The 15,505-nt window shown below is 41.4% G+C and overlaps 1 protein-coding gene across 3 annotated transcripts in view; it reads right to left on the reverse strand.

The window, feature by feature from the left end:
• Nucleotides 1–15,505, reverse strand: part of LOC143041801 (uncharacterized) — a 118,908-nt gene that overhangs the window by 41,879 nt on the left and 61,524 nt on the right. For all 3 annotated transcript variants that reach the window (XM_076213871.1, XM_076213873.1, XM_076213872.1), the window contains 2 exons: nt 5,310–5,452; nt 4,989–5,166 (listed from right to left, as the gene is read on the reverse strand). In XM_076213871.1, coding sequence (XP_076069986.1) covers nt 4,989–5,166; nt 5,310–5,452 — 321 coding nt within the window. The remainder of the gene's footprint in view (nt 1–4,988; nt 5,167–5,309; nt 5,453–15,505) is intronic.

Genomic DNA, 15,505 nt, shown 5'->3' on the forward strand with positions numbered 1-15,505 from the left:
CTCCTCCACTCCTCTTTCTGCCACAATCACACCCAAGTATCTAAAGCTATCCACTTCCTTCAGTCTCCCTTAATACTTCCAATTTGCTGCCATCCTTTCCTTTTGTATATCTCATCACCTTACTTTTACATACATATACCAAAGGCTTTTTCCCCCTTATAAGGGAGGTAGCCAAAAAACAAAGGCATGAAAACCATTCCAACCCATTCCATCCCCAATACACTCCACCCTCCCTCTTATCTTGGCACCTCCTGGGTGACAGGTCATCCCTGTATCTTGTCCACTGTCCTGGGTCAGATGCAGTGTCACAAGACAGCACATCCACAGCAAGACCACTTCATTAAATTGGCAACCCCCCCCCCCGTCCCCCTATGCAGTAAAGGAGAAGACGGAGAGAAATCCCTTCGGGCTGCATCAAATTTTTCTCACGCATACTACCTCACCCACCATCCCCCCACCCATTCCACCTCATGCATCACAACATCATCCATATACAACCATTCTCCATTCACCCGTCTTCTGTCCTTCCTCAACAGACATTCCCCTCTTCAACAAAGCCCCTTTCACTCCATCCATCCATCTCACCCTAATGTTCACTCCCTCCACATCTGCATTCTATACCTCTTTTACTAGTCTTTCTTCACTCATTCTTTCCATGTGTCCAAACCATCCCAATACTCTTTCATCCCTCCTATCTCCCAATTCCCTTACCACCCCCATTCTCCTCCTCACCTCCTCATTTCTCACTCTATCCAGCCTAGTAATCCCTATCATACTTCTCAGACACCTCATCTCAAACATATTAAGATTCCTTCTCTCTTCCTCTCTTTTAGGAGTGCCTGTATAGTTCCACTTTACAAAGGAAAAGGGGACAAGTGTGAGTGTAGTAGTTTCAGAGGGATTAGCTTGTTAAGTGTAGTTGGGAAGGCTTATGGGAGGATCTTGATTGAGAGGATTACGAGAGGAACAGAGGGAGTAATTGGTGGGGAACAGTGTGGATTTAGGATGGGTAGAGGTTGTGTAAATCAGATTTTTGTGATAAGACAGATATGTGAGAAAGCTATAGGAAAGGGGAAGGATGTTTTTTGGGCCTTTATGGACCTGGAAAAGGCTTATGACAGCATAGACAGAAAGACACTGTGGGAGGTTTTGCGGATATACCGGATAGGAGGAAAGCTTCTAGGAGCTGTCAAGAGTTTTTATGAGAATTGTAGAGCTTCTGTCAGGATTAGAAATGGAGAGAGTGAGTGGTTCGAGGTAAAGGTGAGACTTTGTCAAGGATGCGTTATGTTGCCCTGGCTGTTCAACTTATACATGGATGGGGTAGTGCAAAAGGTAAATGCAAGGGTAATGGGTCAGGGATTGGTGATGGTTAAAGAAAATGGAGAAAAGTGGGAGGAGAGCCAGCTGTTGTTTGCGGACGACGATGCGCTTGTGGCAGGATCAGAGGAAGGATTGAGGAAGTTGGTGACAGAGTTTTGGAGTGTGTGTGATAGAAGAAAGCTGAAGATAAATGTGGGTAAAAGTATGGTGATGAGATGTACAAGGGGTGAAAGTGGCAGTAGACTGGAAGTGAGCATTAAGGGAGAGCGACTGGAGGAAGTGGATAGTTTTAGATACTTGGGTGCAAATGTGGCAGGAAAAGGTGGAGTGAAGGTGGAGGTAGAATGTAGATTGAGAGAAGCGAGTAAGTGCCTTGGTGGATTAAAAAATGTAATGAGGAATAGACATTTGGGAATGGATGCTAAGAGGAGACTAGATGAAGGAGTGATTGTGCCAACAGCACTGTATGGGGCAGAAACATGGAACATAAGAGAGGAAGAGAGAAGGAGTTTGAATGTGTTTGAGATGAGGTGTCTGAGAAGTATGATGGGGGTTACTAGGCTGGATAGAGTGAGAAATGAGGAGGTGAGGAGGAGAACAGGGGTGGAAAGGGGGTTGGGAGATAGGGTTGATGAAAGAGTATTAGGATGGTTTGGACACATGGAAAGAATGAGTGAAGAAAGACTAGTAAAAGAGGTATGGAAGGTAGATGTGGAGCGAGTGAACATGAAGGGATGTCCTAGGATGAGGTGGATGGATGGGGTGAAAGGGGCTTTGGGGAAGAGGGTAATGTTTGTTGAGGAAGGACGGGAGAGGACAGAAGACGGGTGAATGGAGAATGGTTGTATATGGATGATGTTGTGATGCATGAGTTGGAATGGGCAGGGGGATGAGGAGTAAGGTAGTTTGTGTGAACAAATTTTGACGCAGCCCGAAGGGATTTCTCCCCGTCTTCTCCTTTATGCATGGAGGGACAGAGAAGGGGGGGTCGCCGATTTAATGAAGCGGCCTTGCTGTGGATATGCTGTGTCTTGCGACACTGCTTCTGACCCAGGGCAGTGGACAAGGTGCAGGGATGACCCATCATCCAGGACGTGCTAAGATGAGAGGGAGGGTGGAGGGGTGTGGAGTGTATTCAGGGATGGAATGGGTGGGAATGATTTTATGCCTTTTCCTTTTTGGCTACCTCCCTTGTAAGGGGGAAAAAGCCTTGGTATATGTATGTTCCATGTTTCTGCCCCATACAGTGCTGTTGGCACAATCACTCCTTCATACAGTCTCCTCTTAGCATCCATTCCTAAATGTCTATTTCTCATTACACTTTTTAATCCACCAAGGCATTTACTCGCTTCTCTGAATCTACATTCCACCTCCATTCCTCCCTTTCCTGCCACATTTGCCCCCAAGTATCTAAAACTATACACTTCCTCCAGTTCTCCCTTAATGCTCACTTCCAGTCTACTGCCACTTTCACCCCTTGTACATCTCATCACCTTACTTTTACCCACATTCATCTTCAACTTCCTTCTTTTGAACACTCTCCCAAACTCTGTCACCGATTTCCTCAATCCCTCCTCTGATCCTGCTACAAGGGCAGTGTCGTCAGCAAACAACAGCTGGCTCACCTTCCACTTTTCTCCATATTCTTTAACCATCTCCAATCCCTGACCCACCACCCTTGCATTTACCTTTTGCACCACCCCATCCATGTATAAGTTGGACAGCCTGGGCGACATAACACATCCTTGACGAAGTCCCACCTTTGCCTCGAACCACTCTCTCCATTTCTAATCCTGTCACATGCTCTACTACTCTCGTGAAAACTCCTGAAAGCTCCTAAAAGTGTTCCTCCTATCCTGTATATCTGCCAAACCTCCCACAGTGCCTTCCTGTCTACCCTGTCATAAGTCTTTTCCAGATCCATTGAAACCCAAAAAACATCCTTACCTATTCCTATAGTTTTCTCACATATCTGTCTTACCACAAAAATCTGATCTACGCAACCTCTACCTGTCCTAAATCCGCACTGTTCCTCACTAATTACTCCCTCTGTTCCTCTCCTAATCATCTCAATCAAGATCCTCCTATAAACCTTCCCAACTACACTTAACAAGCTTATCCCTCTGAAACTACTACACTCAACACTTGTCCCCTTCTCCCTTGTTGAGTGGAACTATACAGGCACTCCTCCAGCACTCTACCCTCTCCAACATTAAATAACCTCACCAGCCAGTCCACCATCACTGTACCCCCTTTCTTTTACCCACATTTATCTTCAACTTCCTTGTTTTGCACACCTTTGAATTTTACATACATACATACATATACCAAGGCATTTTCCCCCTTACCAGGGAGGTTGCCAAAAAGGAAAAGGCACAAAAATCATTCCCACCCATTCCATCCCCGAAAACACTCCACACCCCTCCACCCTCCCTCCCATCTTAGCACCTCCTAGATGAATTTTAATAAGATAAAATTAGTCACAGAATTGCATAATGGGAAAATAATAAAGAAGTCTTGAAATAAAAGGTTGACCAAAACAGGGGACCCTTGTGTTTGACATCTATGGCCTTTTAGAAATATAGATCTGCTTAATATAGACTATCTATTGATATCTATTGATAGAATGGAAAGAATGAGTGAAGAAAGACTAGTAAAAGAGGTGTGGAAGGCAGATGTGGAGGGAGTGAACATGAGGGGACGTCCTAGGATGAGGTGGATGGATGGGGTGAAGGGGGCTTTGGGGAAGAGGGGAATGTCTGTTGAGGAAGGACGGGAGAGGACAGAAGACAGGGGTGAATGGAGAATGGTTGTATATGGATGATGTGATTGCATGAGGTGGAATGGGCGGGTGGATGGGGGGTGAGGTAGTATGTGTGAGCAAAATTTGACGCAGCCCAAAGGGATTTCTCCCCATCCTCTCATCTTATGCAATGGGGGGAAGGAGAGGGGGGTTGCCGATTTAATGAAGCGGCCTTGCTGTGGATGTGCTGTGTCTTGTGACACTGCTTCTGACCCAGGGCAGTGGACAAGGTGCAGGGATGACCCGTCATTCAGGAGGTGCTAAGATAAGAGGGTGGGTGGAGGGGTGTGGAGTGTATTCAGGGATGGAATGGGTGGGAATGATTTTATGCCTTTTTCTTTTTGGCTACCCCCCTTGTAAGGGGGAAAAAGCCTTGGTATATGTATGTATGTATGTATGTATGTATGTATGTATGTATTGATACTTTACATTAAGCAATTATCTAAAAATTAATGCAAAGTTCATAAATTACTCTTCCATTACAAAAAATAATGGGACACACCAAAGAACTTTTCATAGTGTACCAGTGGAGAAATGCTGGTCTACAAGATATGTTTAGGTGGTTCATAGGAGTGTATGTTTGCCTCTTTTCTCTAACATCTCCACCTTCTGTCCACTTTCAACATCCTTTCCACTTGTTAATGATCTGACATTCCACTACTCTCTCCTAAACATGTTAAAGTCCAAAACTTTTTCAAACAGCCTCTTGGATACCATTACATATTCCAATAATATATTAACTAACCCCTCCCAATCACCCTACTCATGCACACAAATGTTTTTCTTGCATTGTGCTATTACAAAAAAGGATCTACAAATAAAACAAATAGGAGTTTACATTAAAATAACTTCATATTCTTACTATCTTTAGGAGAGAGCACGTCTTCACCCAATGGGATGTCTAACTCATCCAATTGACCTTGTGCTGCTTTTTCAATAAGTGATAATATGCCTGGTGAACGGCAGACGTCACGTGGACTCTTGCCTCGACGATTTACCACATCAACACCAGCACCACATTTTAATAACAAACGAACAAGCTGCAAATTAAAGAATGAACAAATAATTAGATAATGCAAAAAACACTGGACACTATATAAAATGAAACAAGTTATCTGTATATCTACTGTATCAACTTTCATATACTAATCATAACCTAAGCAAATAGAAAATTTGTACATACCTTAAAGTGATTGTTGACACAAGCATCATGAAGTGGAGTATCATTATCAAGACCTTTGGCATTCACATCTGCTCCAGCATCAATAAGTAGCTTAGCAATGTCGTAGAAACCTCTGTTGCAGGCCTCATGCAGTGCACTCCATCCTGCATGTCAAGATATTTTCTCACTTTCCAGTATCACATTTGAGTGTCTGGCAAATCTCAATATCATGAAATCTAATGCAAGTGCCAACCCAATTCCTCATTCCTTAATAATCTCCCAACTGCATTTCATTTTATACAATCATCTATCAATTGCAGTGAGGCTTTGTATACAGACCCTTACCACTTTCACTCCCCCATCACATGTCCCTTTCACTTTTCACTAAGCTATGCAAAGACCTTATCACTTTCTCAGTAATACTGCTGGTTCACCTCTGGTGCACCCTTCTAATGGCACTAACCCTTTAAAAGCAAACAGTTGAGAATTTACATCTGTGAAGTTCATATGACCAAAGATATACAGCCAGGCCTCACCCAACACGAGTGTTAGGTTCCTTAATCCATCATGCAGGATGAAGTTCATGTTGGGCAAATAATAGGTCTTATGGGAAAAAACAGGTTAGGTTCCCAGACCCTCTGCACAACACGACACGGCAAGCTATTAAAATTGTGCGATCATAAATCATGGTCGTGTTAAGCAAATGCTGGGATATTTTACCAATTCTTGTAACCATGACATTTCATGCACTGTGAAGTCGTGTTGGAAGAGATCTGATAGTACTGCTGAACACTCATTGTAACATACCCAATACTGTTGAAATCCCACATTTCAGCTCAGTCTGTCATAGTTCTTGACATAATTTCAAACATGTTTCTTTACAGATTAACTTGAGTCCAACAAAATCTCAACACATCTCATGAAACCAAACATATCTATGGCAACAAATTCTTATGAAATTCATAGCACACATGCTTCCAATACACAATACAAGGAGATACTTCCTTGAATCTCCGGCCTAATTACAAGGCTACATATATACATATACTGAACGGCCCTTTCCCCCTTCCACTGGCAGAGGCCCAGCCAAGGCATACATACATCCTTTTTTCCCTAAGCTCCTTGGGGCTGAAAGCTCATCCCTGCCCCCCCCCCCACCTGTTGCTTAGGTTAAAGCAATGCAGCAAGCCACAGCACTAAAATAGGATCTGACATCCACAGCTTGTTTAGCTTTAGTATTTCATTAAATGGCGAGATTCCCTCCTTCATCCCCTGAAGAAATTGGTGGGCTAAGAAAAATCCTTTGGGGTGTGTCAATTTATCATCCATTCACAACCACACTTCACTCACACACATCTCCTTCCCTCTACCTTCCCTTTTCGACAAACAGAATTAGAAGCTAATTATGTATTAGAAAAAAATAAATTGATAAAACAAACCAAAGTGTTTTGAGGTGCTACAAATAATGCCCTGTTAATCTGTACAGAGGCATTAGCAGAGTCCATATATTTCAGCACTTAAGTTTTCACATAAGACAAAATCCAATTTCATTGGTTTAGTAGTATTTGTAGTAATCTACAATGAAACCTTCAAATTTCTAAATTATGTGGTGAAGCTTAGGCAAGTGAGCACCAAACAACAGATATGGTCATAGACCAGTACAATAAATATATTGCCAGTAATAAAGCAACAATGCATTATCTATCAATCACTTGAATTGTAGGGCAACTACAATATGCAGACAATTCGTCTATAGTAGTATCAATTTGACTAAAGTTTCCAGCATTTTTTTTAATGTATCAAATGTATTGTTTTGTATTTCAAGTCAAAATCATGTAATATATCTGACCTATGGGACGATTTTTTTCATAGTCTTATACATCAAATTTAGTAATTGAATTTTCCATGTTTTCTAAATGTATACATTCTGGTTTCTCTAAACAGATGGCACCACATGTATGTTCAATTCCATCAGCTGTAGGTGATGGATGGGTGCATGCCATAGCTGGCTATCTCCCTCATACATACATACATACATACATACATATACCAATAGTTTTTCCCCCTAACAAGGGAGGTTGCCAAAGTCACAGGCATAAATCCACTCACACCCATTTCATCCCCAAAGACTCCATCCCTCCCTCCCTCTTTTCTTGGCTCTTCCTGAATGACGGGTCATCCCTGCATCTCACCCAATGCCCTGAGTCACAAGCAATGCAGCAAGACAGCACATCCACAACAAGGTTATTTCATTTAATCAGTGACCCCTCTCCATGCCCTCATACAGAAAAAGAGAAGATGGGGAGAAATCCCTTTGGGATGTGTCAAAATACCTTTCACACATACTCCACCCCACCCCCATCCCCGACCCACTTCCTTCCATGTATCACAGCATCATCCATACACAACCATTCTCCACTCACCCCTATTTTCTGTCTTCTCCCTTCCTTCCTCAACAGACATTCTCCTCTTTCCCAATGCCCCTTTTACCCCATCCATTCATCTCATCCTTGGTCACCCCCTCATCTTTACTCCATCCACACCTCTTTTACTAATCTTTCTTCACTCATTCTTTCCATGCGTCCAAACCATCCCAATACTCTTTCATTAAGATCATTTTCCAACTCCCTTTCCACCCCCACTCTCTTCCTCTCCCTCATTTCTCACTCTATCCAGCCTAGTAACCCCTACCATACTTCAAGCATTTCATCTCAAATACATTTAAACTCTTCCTCTTTTATGTTCAATGTTTCTGCCCCATACAGTATTGTTAGCACAATCACCCCTTCACACCTCATGGCACAGTGGTTAGAGTTCCCAGCTGCCACTATTGCAGTTCGGGTTTGAATCCTGCCAGGGCTTCAACAATTTCAGCATTGCTACACTGCGAGTTATTACTCCAACTCTTTCAAACAACACATCACAAACATAAAAAACAAATGAACACCTAGACTTAATGCACTTAAGTCAATCACTGGAACAACATTTGGACAAAACAAAGAAACTAATACAACAATATACAAACAATGCATACGCTCAGCGAGATGAATTATGCGAGTCCTGCAAGGGCTCCTAAGCTCAGTGAGACACACCACAACACCCTTCAAATCATACAAAACAAAGCCCTAAAAACAATTACAGGCTGCACAAATACAACACCTACAGACCATTTACACCATGAAACAAAAGTCCTCAAAGTCAAGGACCACACAAACACTTGCTGCAGCCACCACAAACACATCACACCCGCTACACTACATAGCAGAACACCCACACACACCAAGATACATTAAAACAACACACAAAGACCTGTATCACACACAGATACTCTATACTCTTCCTCCACCACCACCAAATACCAGCCTCCGCAAACATATTCATAATCATATCACTCAACGCTCCATTAACACACTGAAAGATAACACACTGCTGCATGCCAGACCCCCTGATATCCACCCCTCTTTATCCTCTCTCCCACAAAAGGACAGAGTCCACTTGGCCAGACTGCGGTGCAGTCACCACCCAGCACTTCTAAGCTACCAGAAGAGGCTGGATGACCGCATTGTGAACAGCTGCCCAGGATGTAACACTTCACCCCATACCATACAACACATAATGGAAGACTGCATTATACACAATCATGCATGCAAACAACACAACATACACTCTATAAAGGATTTGTGGGAAAACCCAGTTTCAGCTGTGGCATTCCTTGGGGAGACGGGACTGCTCGGACAGACAGCCTAGGGAACGACAACAACAACAACAACAACTCAAATGGGCGGGGAGTAGGGGGTGTGTGTGCATGTAAGGTCACTGCATTACCCATAGATTGGTCATATATAAGTTCTGAGCTCTCTTCCAGATGGGTTATAGATGTAAATCATGAGTCCAACACGTGATCCAAGATCATGGTGAATCACACAATCTCCTCTTAGCATCCATTCCCAAATGTCTATTTCTCATTACACTTTTTAATCCTCCAAGGAATTTACTTGCTTCTATCTACATTCCACCGCCACCACCTCCACTCCTCTCTTTCCTTCCACATTCACCCCAAAATGTTTAAAGCTATCCACATCCTCAGGTAGTTCTCCCTTAAGGGGACCGGCTGATCAAAAGATGAAAATCTTTATTAAATGGGTTATTGCACAGAAATTTATGCCAGGAGTTAGGGACACCATATACATCTTTCCTAACCCAAAAAAACTAATCTGCACCCTTTCATGTTTTGCCCCCCCCCACCTCCCTTACAAAAAAATAGATAATTTTGAAATGGCTACTCCTCCTATAATAATTGCTCTACATGAATGAAACTAATATGGTGGAAGGACCTCATCCAGACCTTCAAATTAATAGAGAGAAATTTTAGTTAAAGTTATTAGTTTGTGGAATTTTAATTTTTATATTTTTCCCACCCCGTCCCCCTTCAAATAGGGAAAAAAAAAAAAAAAAAATTGGCAAAAATTAACCCTTTCAGATACTAAATAAAAACATTCTATTTCATCAATCAGGCAGATTTAGTCATATTATGTGTGAATTTTCATTGAAATTGATTAAGATGTTATAGAGGAGTAGAAGTTTGAAGGTAGAAAACTTAGTTTTTGAGGTACGGGCCGTCAAAGTTTTCACTAACTTTGAACCCCTACATACTAATATAAATAAGGGATATCGTGGCATTTCCTTATTTATTTTTTTAGGCTTGAATGTTGATAATATTTAGAATAAAATCTATTCATATTCAGTCATATATGTTGATGTCCAATCATACAATCTTCTGTCTTCTGGCTCCTGGTCCCCACCTGCATTTTAGGCAGGTTATTACACTAGGGTGTCATAGTTGCCATCACTACTCATTGTTGCCAGGTTTTCAGTTGAATGTTCCAGGAGCATATTCTTTTACACTTTTCTTTGTTTTTTCTCACAGTTTTGGGTTTCTTCTTCCTCAGACTCATCAACTGTCTTTGATCTTCCTGCATCGTTAGGGAGTGGTCAAGGGATGCAGAGCCTAATTTCAGGGCTTTCAATAAACTTGCCTGCTGGTACCCAAAATTGTGATCCAGAATTGTTGCTTGGCACACAAACTGCAATCTTGATGCCCCAGCAAACTTGGTCTTTTGAGCTCTCTTCGTCACAGTCTCCACTCATTCCTCATCACGCAGCTTCCTCAGTCTTGTCCCCATCCTCTTCTATACATGACTGATATTCTAATTTGTTGACCTTGATGTTTTCGTAGGGGCCACGGTCATTGTTCAGTGCACAAACTGCATTGTAGGCACTGGAATCCAACAAAATTGATGTATCGGAATCCTAGAGTCTCAGACCGTGCAAACATTCTTGTAGCTCCTCCTTGTTCCATTCCTCCATGCTGAGGTCTATATTTAACCTCTGGTACAGAGACAGAGTTGCCAGAAGTCACTAGCAATAGCACTCAATCATTACAAATTGTTATTTATTGCAATAATATATATATTGTACTAACCAATACGTATCATAGTGCTGAGATGGGGTCGAGTTGGGGGGAGGAGGGGGTTTATTTGCCATAACTACGAAAATAAGGTGAATTTTGATGAAATATTCCGCATGCAGACTGTCGATTGCCATACGCGGATGTAGAATTTTTTCCCAGTTTTTCATTTTTTCCCAATTTTCATCGATTCTTGACCAGCTGGTCCCCTTAATACTCACTTCCAATTTGCTGCCATCCTCTCCCCTTGTAAATATCATCACCTTACTTTTACCCACATTTATCTATAACTTCCTTCTTTCACACACCTTCCCAAACTGTCACTAACTTCCTTAATCCCTCCACTGATCCTGCTACAAGCAGTGTTGTTAGCTTATCTCCCATTTTTCTCCATTTCCTTTAACCATTTCCAATCCCTGGCCCATTACCCTTGCATTTACTTTTCACACCACCCCATCCATGAATAAATTGAACAGCCAGTGACATGACACATCCCTGGCGAAGTCCCACCTTTACCTCAAATGCATTGGAATATCCAAAATCACATAGAGTTCTTCCATCCGCTGTGGATTGCCCAAATTGTGACCTTCCATGTTTATTCATTTATGGTTGCAGCTGGTAATCTCTACATGCCTCACTGGAATCAACAGGAAGATCATCCACAGCACTGTGTCAATACCTCAGATGACAATTCAACCTCTCCATCAGGACGAGATAGATCATCACCTGATACCCCCCACCCATCCACCAGCTAGCTAATTAACAGGTACCAGTAGGTTTGGTTTGGTTAGATTTGATTAGACTAGGTTAGGTTCATATTGTTAGACTTGGTTAGGTGAGTTAGGTTAGGTTGGTTAGGTTAGACTTGGTTATGTTAGGCTTTTTTTAGGTTAGGTTGCCAAGAAATAACTTTTTTGATAGGTTAGCATCTTCAGTGATCGATGGGCTGGTAAACACGACTTTAAATGGCCTTCAGAAATATTTTTTCTTTATGTTCTGCATTTCCAACAAAGCTAATGTGCATAGTTGTTGGTAAATGGCCTCCAGATGTTTTTTAGGCATTTTCAACAATTCTGATGTGCTTAGTTGTTGGAAATTACTTTTTTTTATTATCTTTAAAAAGATAAAAGCTATATCAAAAATGAGTAATTTCCACCATTGATAAATGCTACAATCATTGAAAACACATCAACAGGAAAGAATATTTCTAGGTCATGAGAGCAACCATAAGAGCAAAGATAAAAGCCATAAATTTGGAGGTTCATCTACAAAAGGAAAATGTGGACGATATTATCAGGGTAATAGTTGAAAGATGTCAGGAAATCTGCTCCAAACATATACCAAAGAAAACAAGAAACAAGAAAAGAAGTATCATCCTTAGGGACCGCAAAATCCTCATGAGAAAGAGATATTCATGCTGCATCAGGTTTAGCAAAACACACTATCTACCAGCCCAGGAGAAAATTAAATCCCACATAGAAGAGATTGAGAAAAAGATTAAGCTATCTCATGAAGAGCAACTCCGGAGGGAAGAGCTAGAAGCGGTACTCCAGATAAAGGAGAACCCAAAATACTTTTTCTCATACGCCAAAAAGAAATTAAAGAACAGATCAGTGGTTGGGCCTCTTTACAATCTGAATGGTGAACTGACTGGAGAACCCAAGCAAATGGCAAATATACTTAAGTCACAGTATGAGAGTGTCTTCAGCGACCCAAAGAAAGAGAAGATGGTTGAAGACGCAAAATCATTCTTTATAGACTCTCCAAACAGCCCCCAAATACTCTCATCAATCAAGATCAGTGAACAGGACATAATAGAGGCAATCAAAGCTATTCCACCTGATGCGGCAGCGTGATTGGATGGTTTCCACGCACAGCTACTAAGAAGCTGTGGACAGGAGCTAGCAAAACCACTTTGGATGCTTTGGGACTTTTCAATAAAATCTGGTACAGTACCTAAAACGCTGAAGACTTCCATCATCACCCCCATACATAAGGGAGGTAGTAGAGGCCAGGCAAGTAAATACAGACCAGTAGCCTTAACTTCTCACCTTGTGAAATTATGTGAGAGAATCATAAGGAAGAGGATGGTGGAGTTCCTGGAAACAAAGGAAGCTTTCAATGATGGACAGCACGGTTTCAGACAGGGTCGATCGTGTCTGTCCCAGTTACTCCAACACCATGAGAGGATCCTTGAAAGCACACAAGACGGCTGCAATGCTGACGTGATCTACCTTGACTTCGCCAAGGCTTTTGACAAGGTAGACCATGGCATACTCCTGCACAAGCTTCAAGACCACGGAATAATGGGCTCACTTGGAAGATGGTTGCACAGCTTTCTAACAGGTAGAACACAACAGGTATCTGTCCAAGGCGAACTTTCCGAGCCCAGTAGGGTAAAAAGTGGTGTACCACAAGGATCAGTGCTAGGGCCACTCCTATTCATTATACATGTAGGAGATATTGATAAGAAACTGAAGTATACCGAAGCATCCTCTTTTGCCGATGACACCAGGCTGAAACGGCAGATAGCACGCCCAGATGCAGCAAATACTCAGAAGGACCTAAACGAAATACAAATTTGGGCATCATCAAACAACATGGCATTGAATGGTGAGAAATTTGAACTTGTACGCTATGGGAGAAATGAAGACCTCAAAAACTCCACAAGCTATAAGTATAACAGCCAACTCATCAAAGAAAAAGAGCATGTCAAAGACCTGGGAGTATACATGAGCGATGATGCAACTTTCTCACACCACATCAACAAAGTAATAGATGCGGGAAGAAACTTGAGTGGGTGGGTGCTCAGAACTTTCAACTCCAGAGAAGGGCAGTGCCTGAAGACCTTATGGAAGTGTCTGGTAGTCCCAAGGCTTGAGTACTGCTGCCAGCTATGGTCTCCGTACAAAGTACAAGAAATAGCCAACCTAGAAGCTAACCAGCATTCCTTCACTGCAAAAATTCAGGGAGTACAGCACCTAAACTATTGGGAAAGACTAAACCAGTTAAAACTGTACTCTCTGCAGAGGAGAAGGGAATGTTACATAATTATTTATGTGTGGAAAATCCTAAAGGGCAGAGTGCCAAATGTGGGGATAGTGTCAAACTATCATCCTAGAAAAGGAAGACTTTGCTTCATAAAGGGTACTGTAGGCTCCATACAAAGAGTGAGGACACTAAAGTACAACTCCTTCACTCACAATGGACCCTGTTTGTTCAACTGCCTCCCCAGAGATCTCCGGGACCAGACAGACACTAGCCAGGAGACCTTCAAGAGAAAGCTGGACAAATGGCTGGATGGGTTACCAGACCATCCACTGATACCAGGCTACCCCTACAGCCACCACAACACCCTGCCAGAAGCAATACAGAACCAAGGACAACTTGGAACGTGCGGAAGCAGACTTCAGCCGTGTCATTGACAGACAAAATTACCGAAAGTATACCGAAAGTAAGTATATTGTAGAGAAATTAAATATTACCTAGTAAATTGGTTACAACTGTAATTTATATGAAAATTATTGTATTAATCTAAATATGACATATAATCAATGTAATGTCATACAAGATGTATGGTCACTTCTGAATTTTATCCAATTACTGTAACTATCAGTGCAGGTATTTTTTCTGATCGGCACTAAAATCTTGAGGTCCTGTCCACTATTATGATTTCCTCTCCACCCCCTCTGGTGCTATACATGGCAAAACAAGTTTTTTTAACAATGAAAATGGAATAGAAATCACCTTATTATGTTCACACAAATCCGTAAAAACATATCGACATTTATTCATGCAAATGTGTCATCCTTAACATTTACCAAAAACAATGCCATTCATTTGAAGAATTACTTTGCAACATCCCAATCAACCCACACACAACTGCACACTTATACAAATATATAGCCAAACAAAAAACCAATAACTCCAACAATATTGACCTCACCCCTATAAGTATATGCATTGACTACCTTCCGACTCCCGTCCTTCATAACAGAGGTTGATAAAATCACTAATCCTACTCTTAACACCAACTAAGACATTCTATGGGTCCCAAGTAGTACAAAAATTGCCTAAAAGATAAAGTAAAACATGAAAACATTTAAAAGTTTTATAGATCATCCAAAAGTAACTTGCACGGTCACTATGCTCACATCCACGCCTCTGCAAATTCCAAAACCAAGCTCTTTTGATTACCAAGATAGCTTCAGTAAAGTCCATTTCAAGTACATAAGTCACATAGCAAAAATGAACACACGCAACATTCACGTTTAAGATGTATTTTATCCTTAGCGATTATATAATTTTCTCTAAACCTGCACTTCTTTTCCTAATTTCTCCAGAACACTCTTCACCTCTTACGAAATGAAGATCACAACAATGGACGCAGGTTTTGGAGTGCAAATTTCTAGTCTGTGTATATAGCAATGGAAATAATGAAACAAAATAATTTACAGAACAATAACGACAAATAATTTGAAATCACAGTTTAAAGTAATCACACGTGTAGTACGAGTGATAAATAAAAAGATTTTCATTATTTATCGAATTCTGCCCATTCTCTACCTAAAACGTTCTCTATATTTTAGGGGGTAACTACAATTTTATGTAGATGTGCAAAACGAACTAAATTTACCATACATTTACACACTAACACACACAAGTAGCTCCTTTCCTGTATATCACGATTAGGTAAGTACAAGTGAATAAATACATATACACACAGACAATGCAAAGATTATGAGAAAAA

Source organism: Oratosquilla oratoria, chromosome 32, assembly GCF_046742065.1.
Source record: "Oratosquilla oratoria isolate Oo_2021 chromosome 32, ASM4674206v1, whole genome shotgun sequence".
In the NCBI taxonomy this organism is placed as follows: Eukaryota; Metazoa; Arthropoda; class Malacostraca; order Stomatopoda; family Squillidae; genus Oratosquilla; species Oratosquilla oratoria.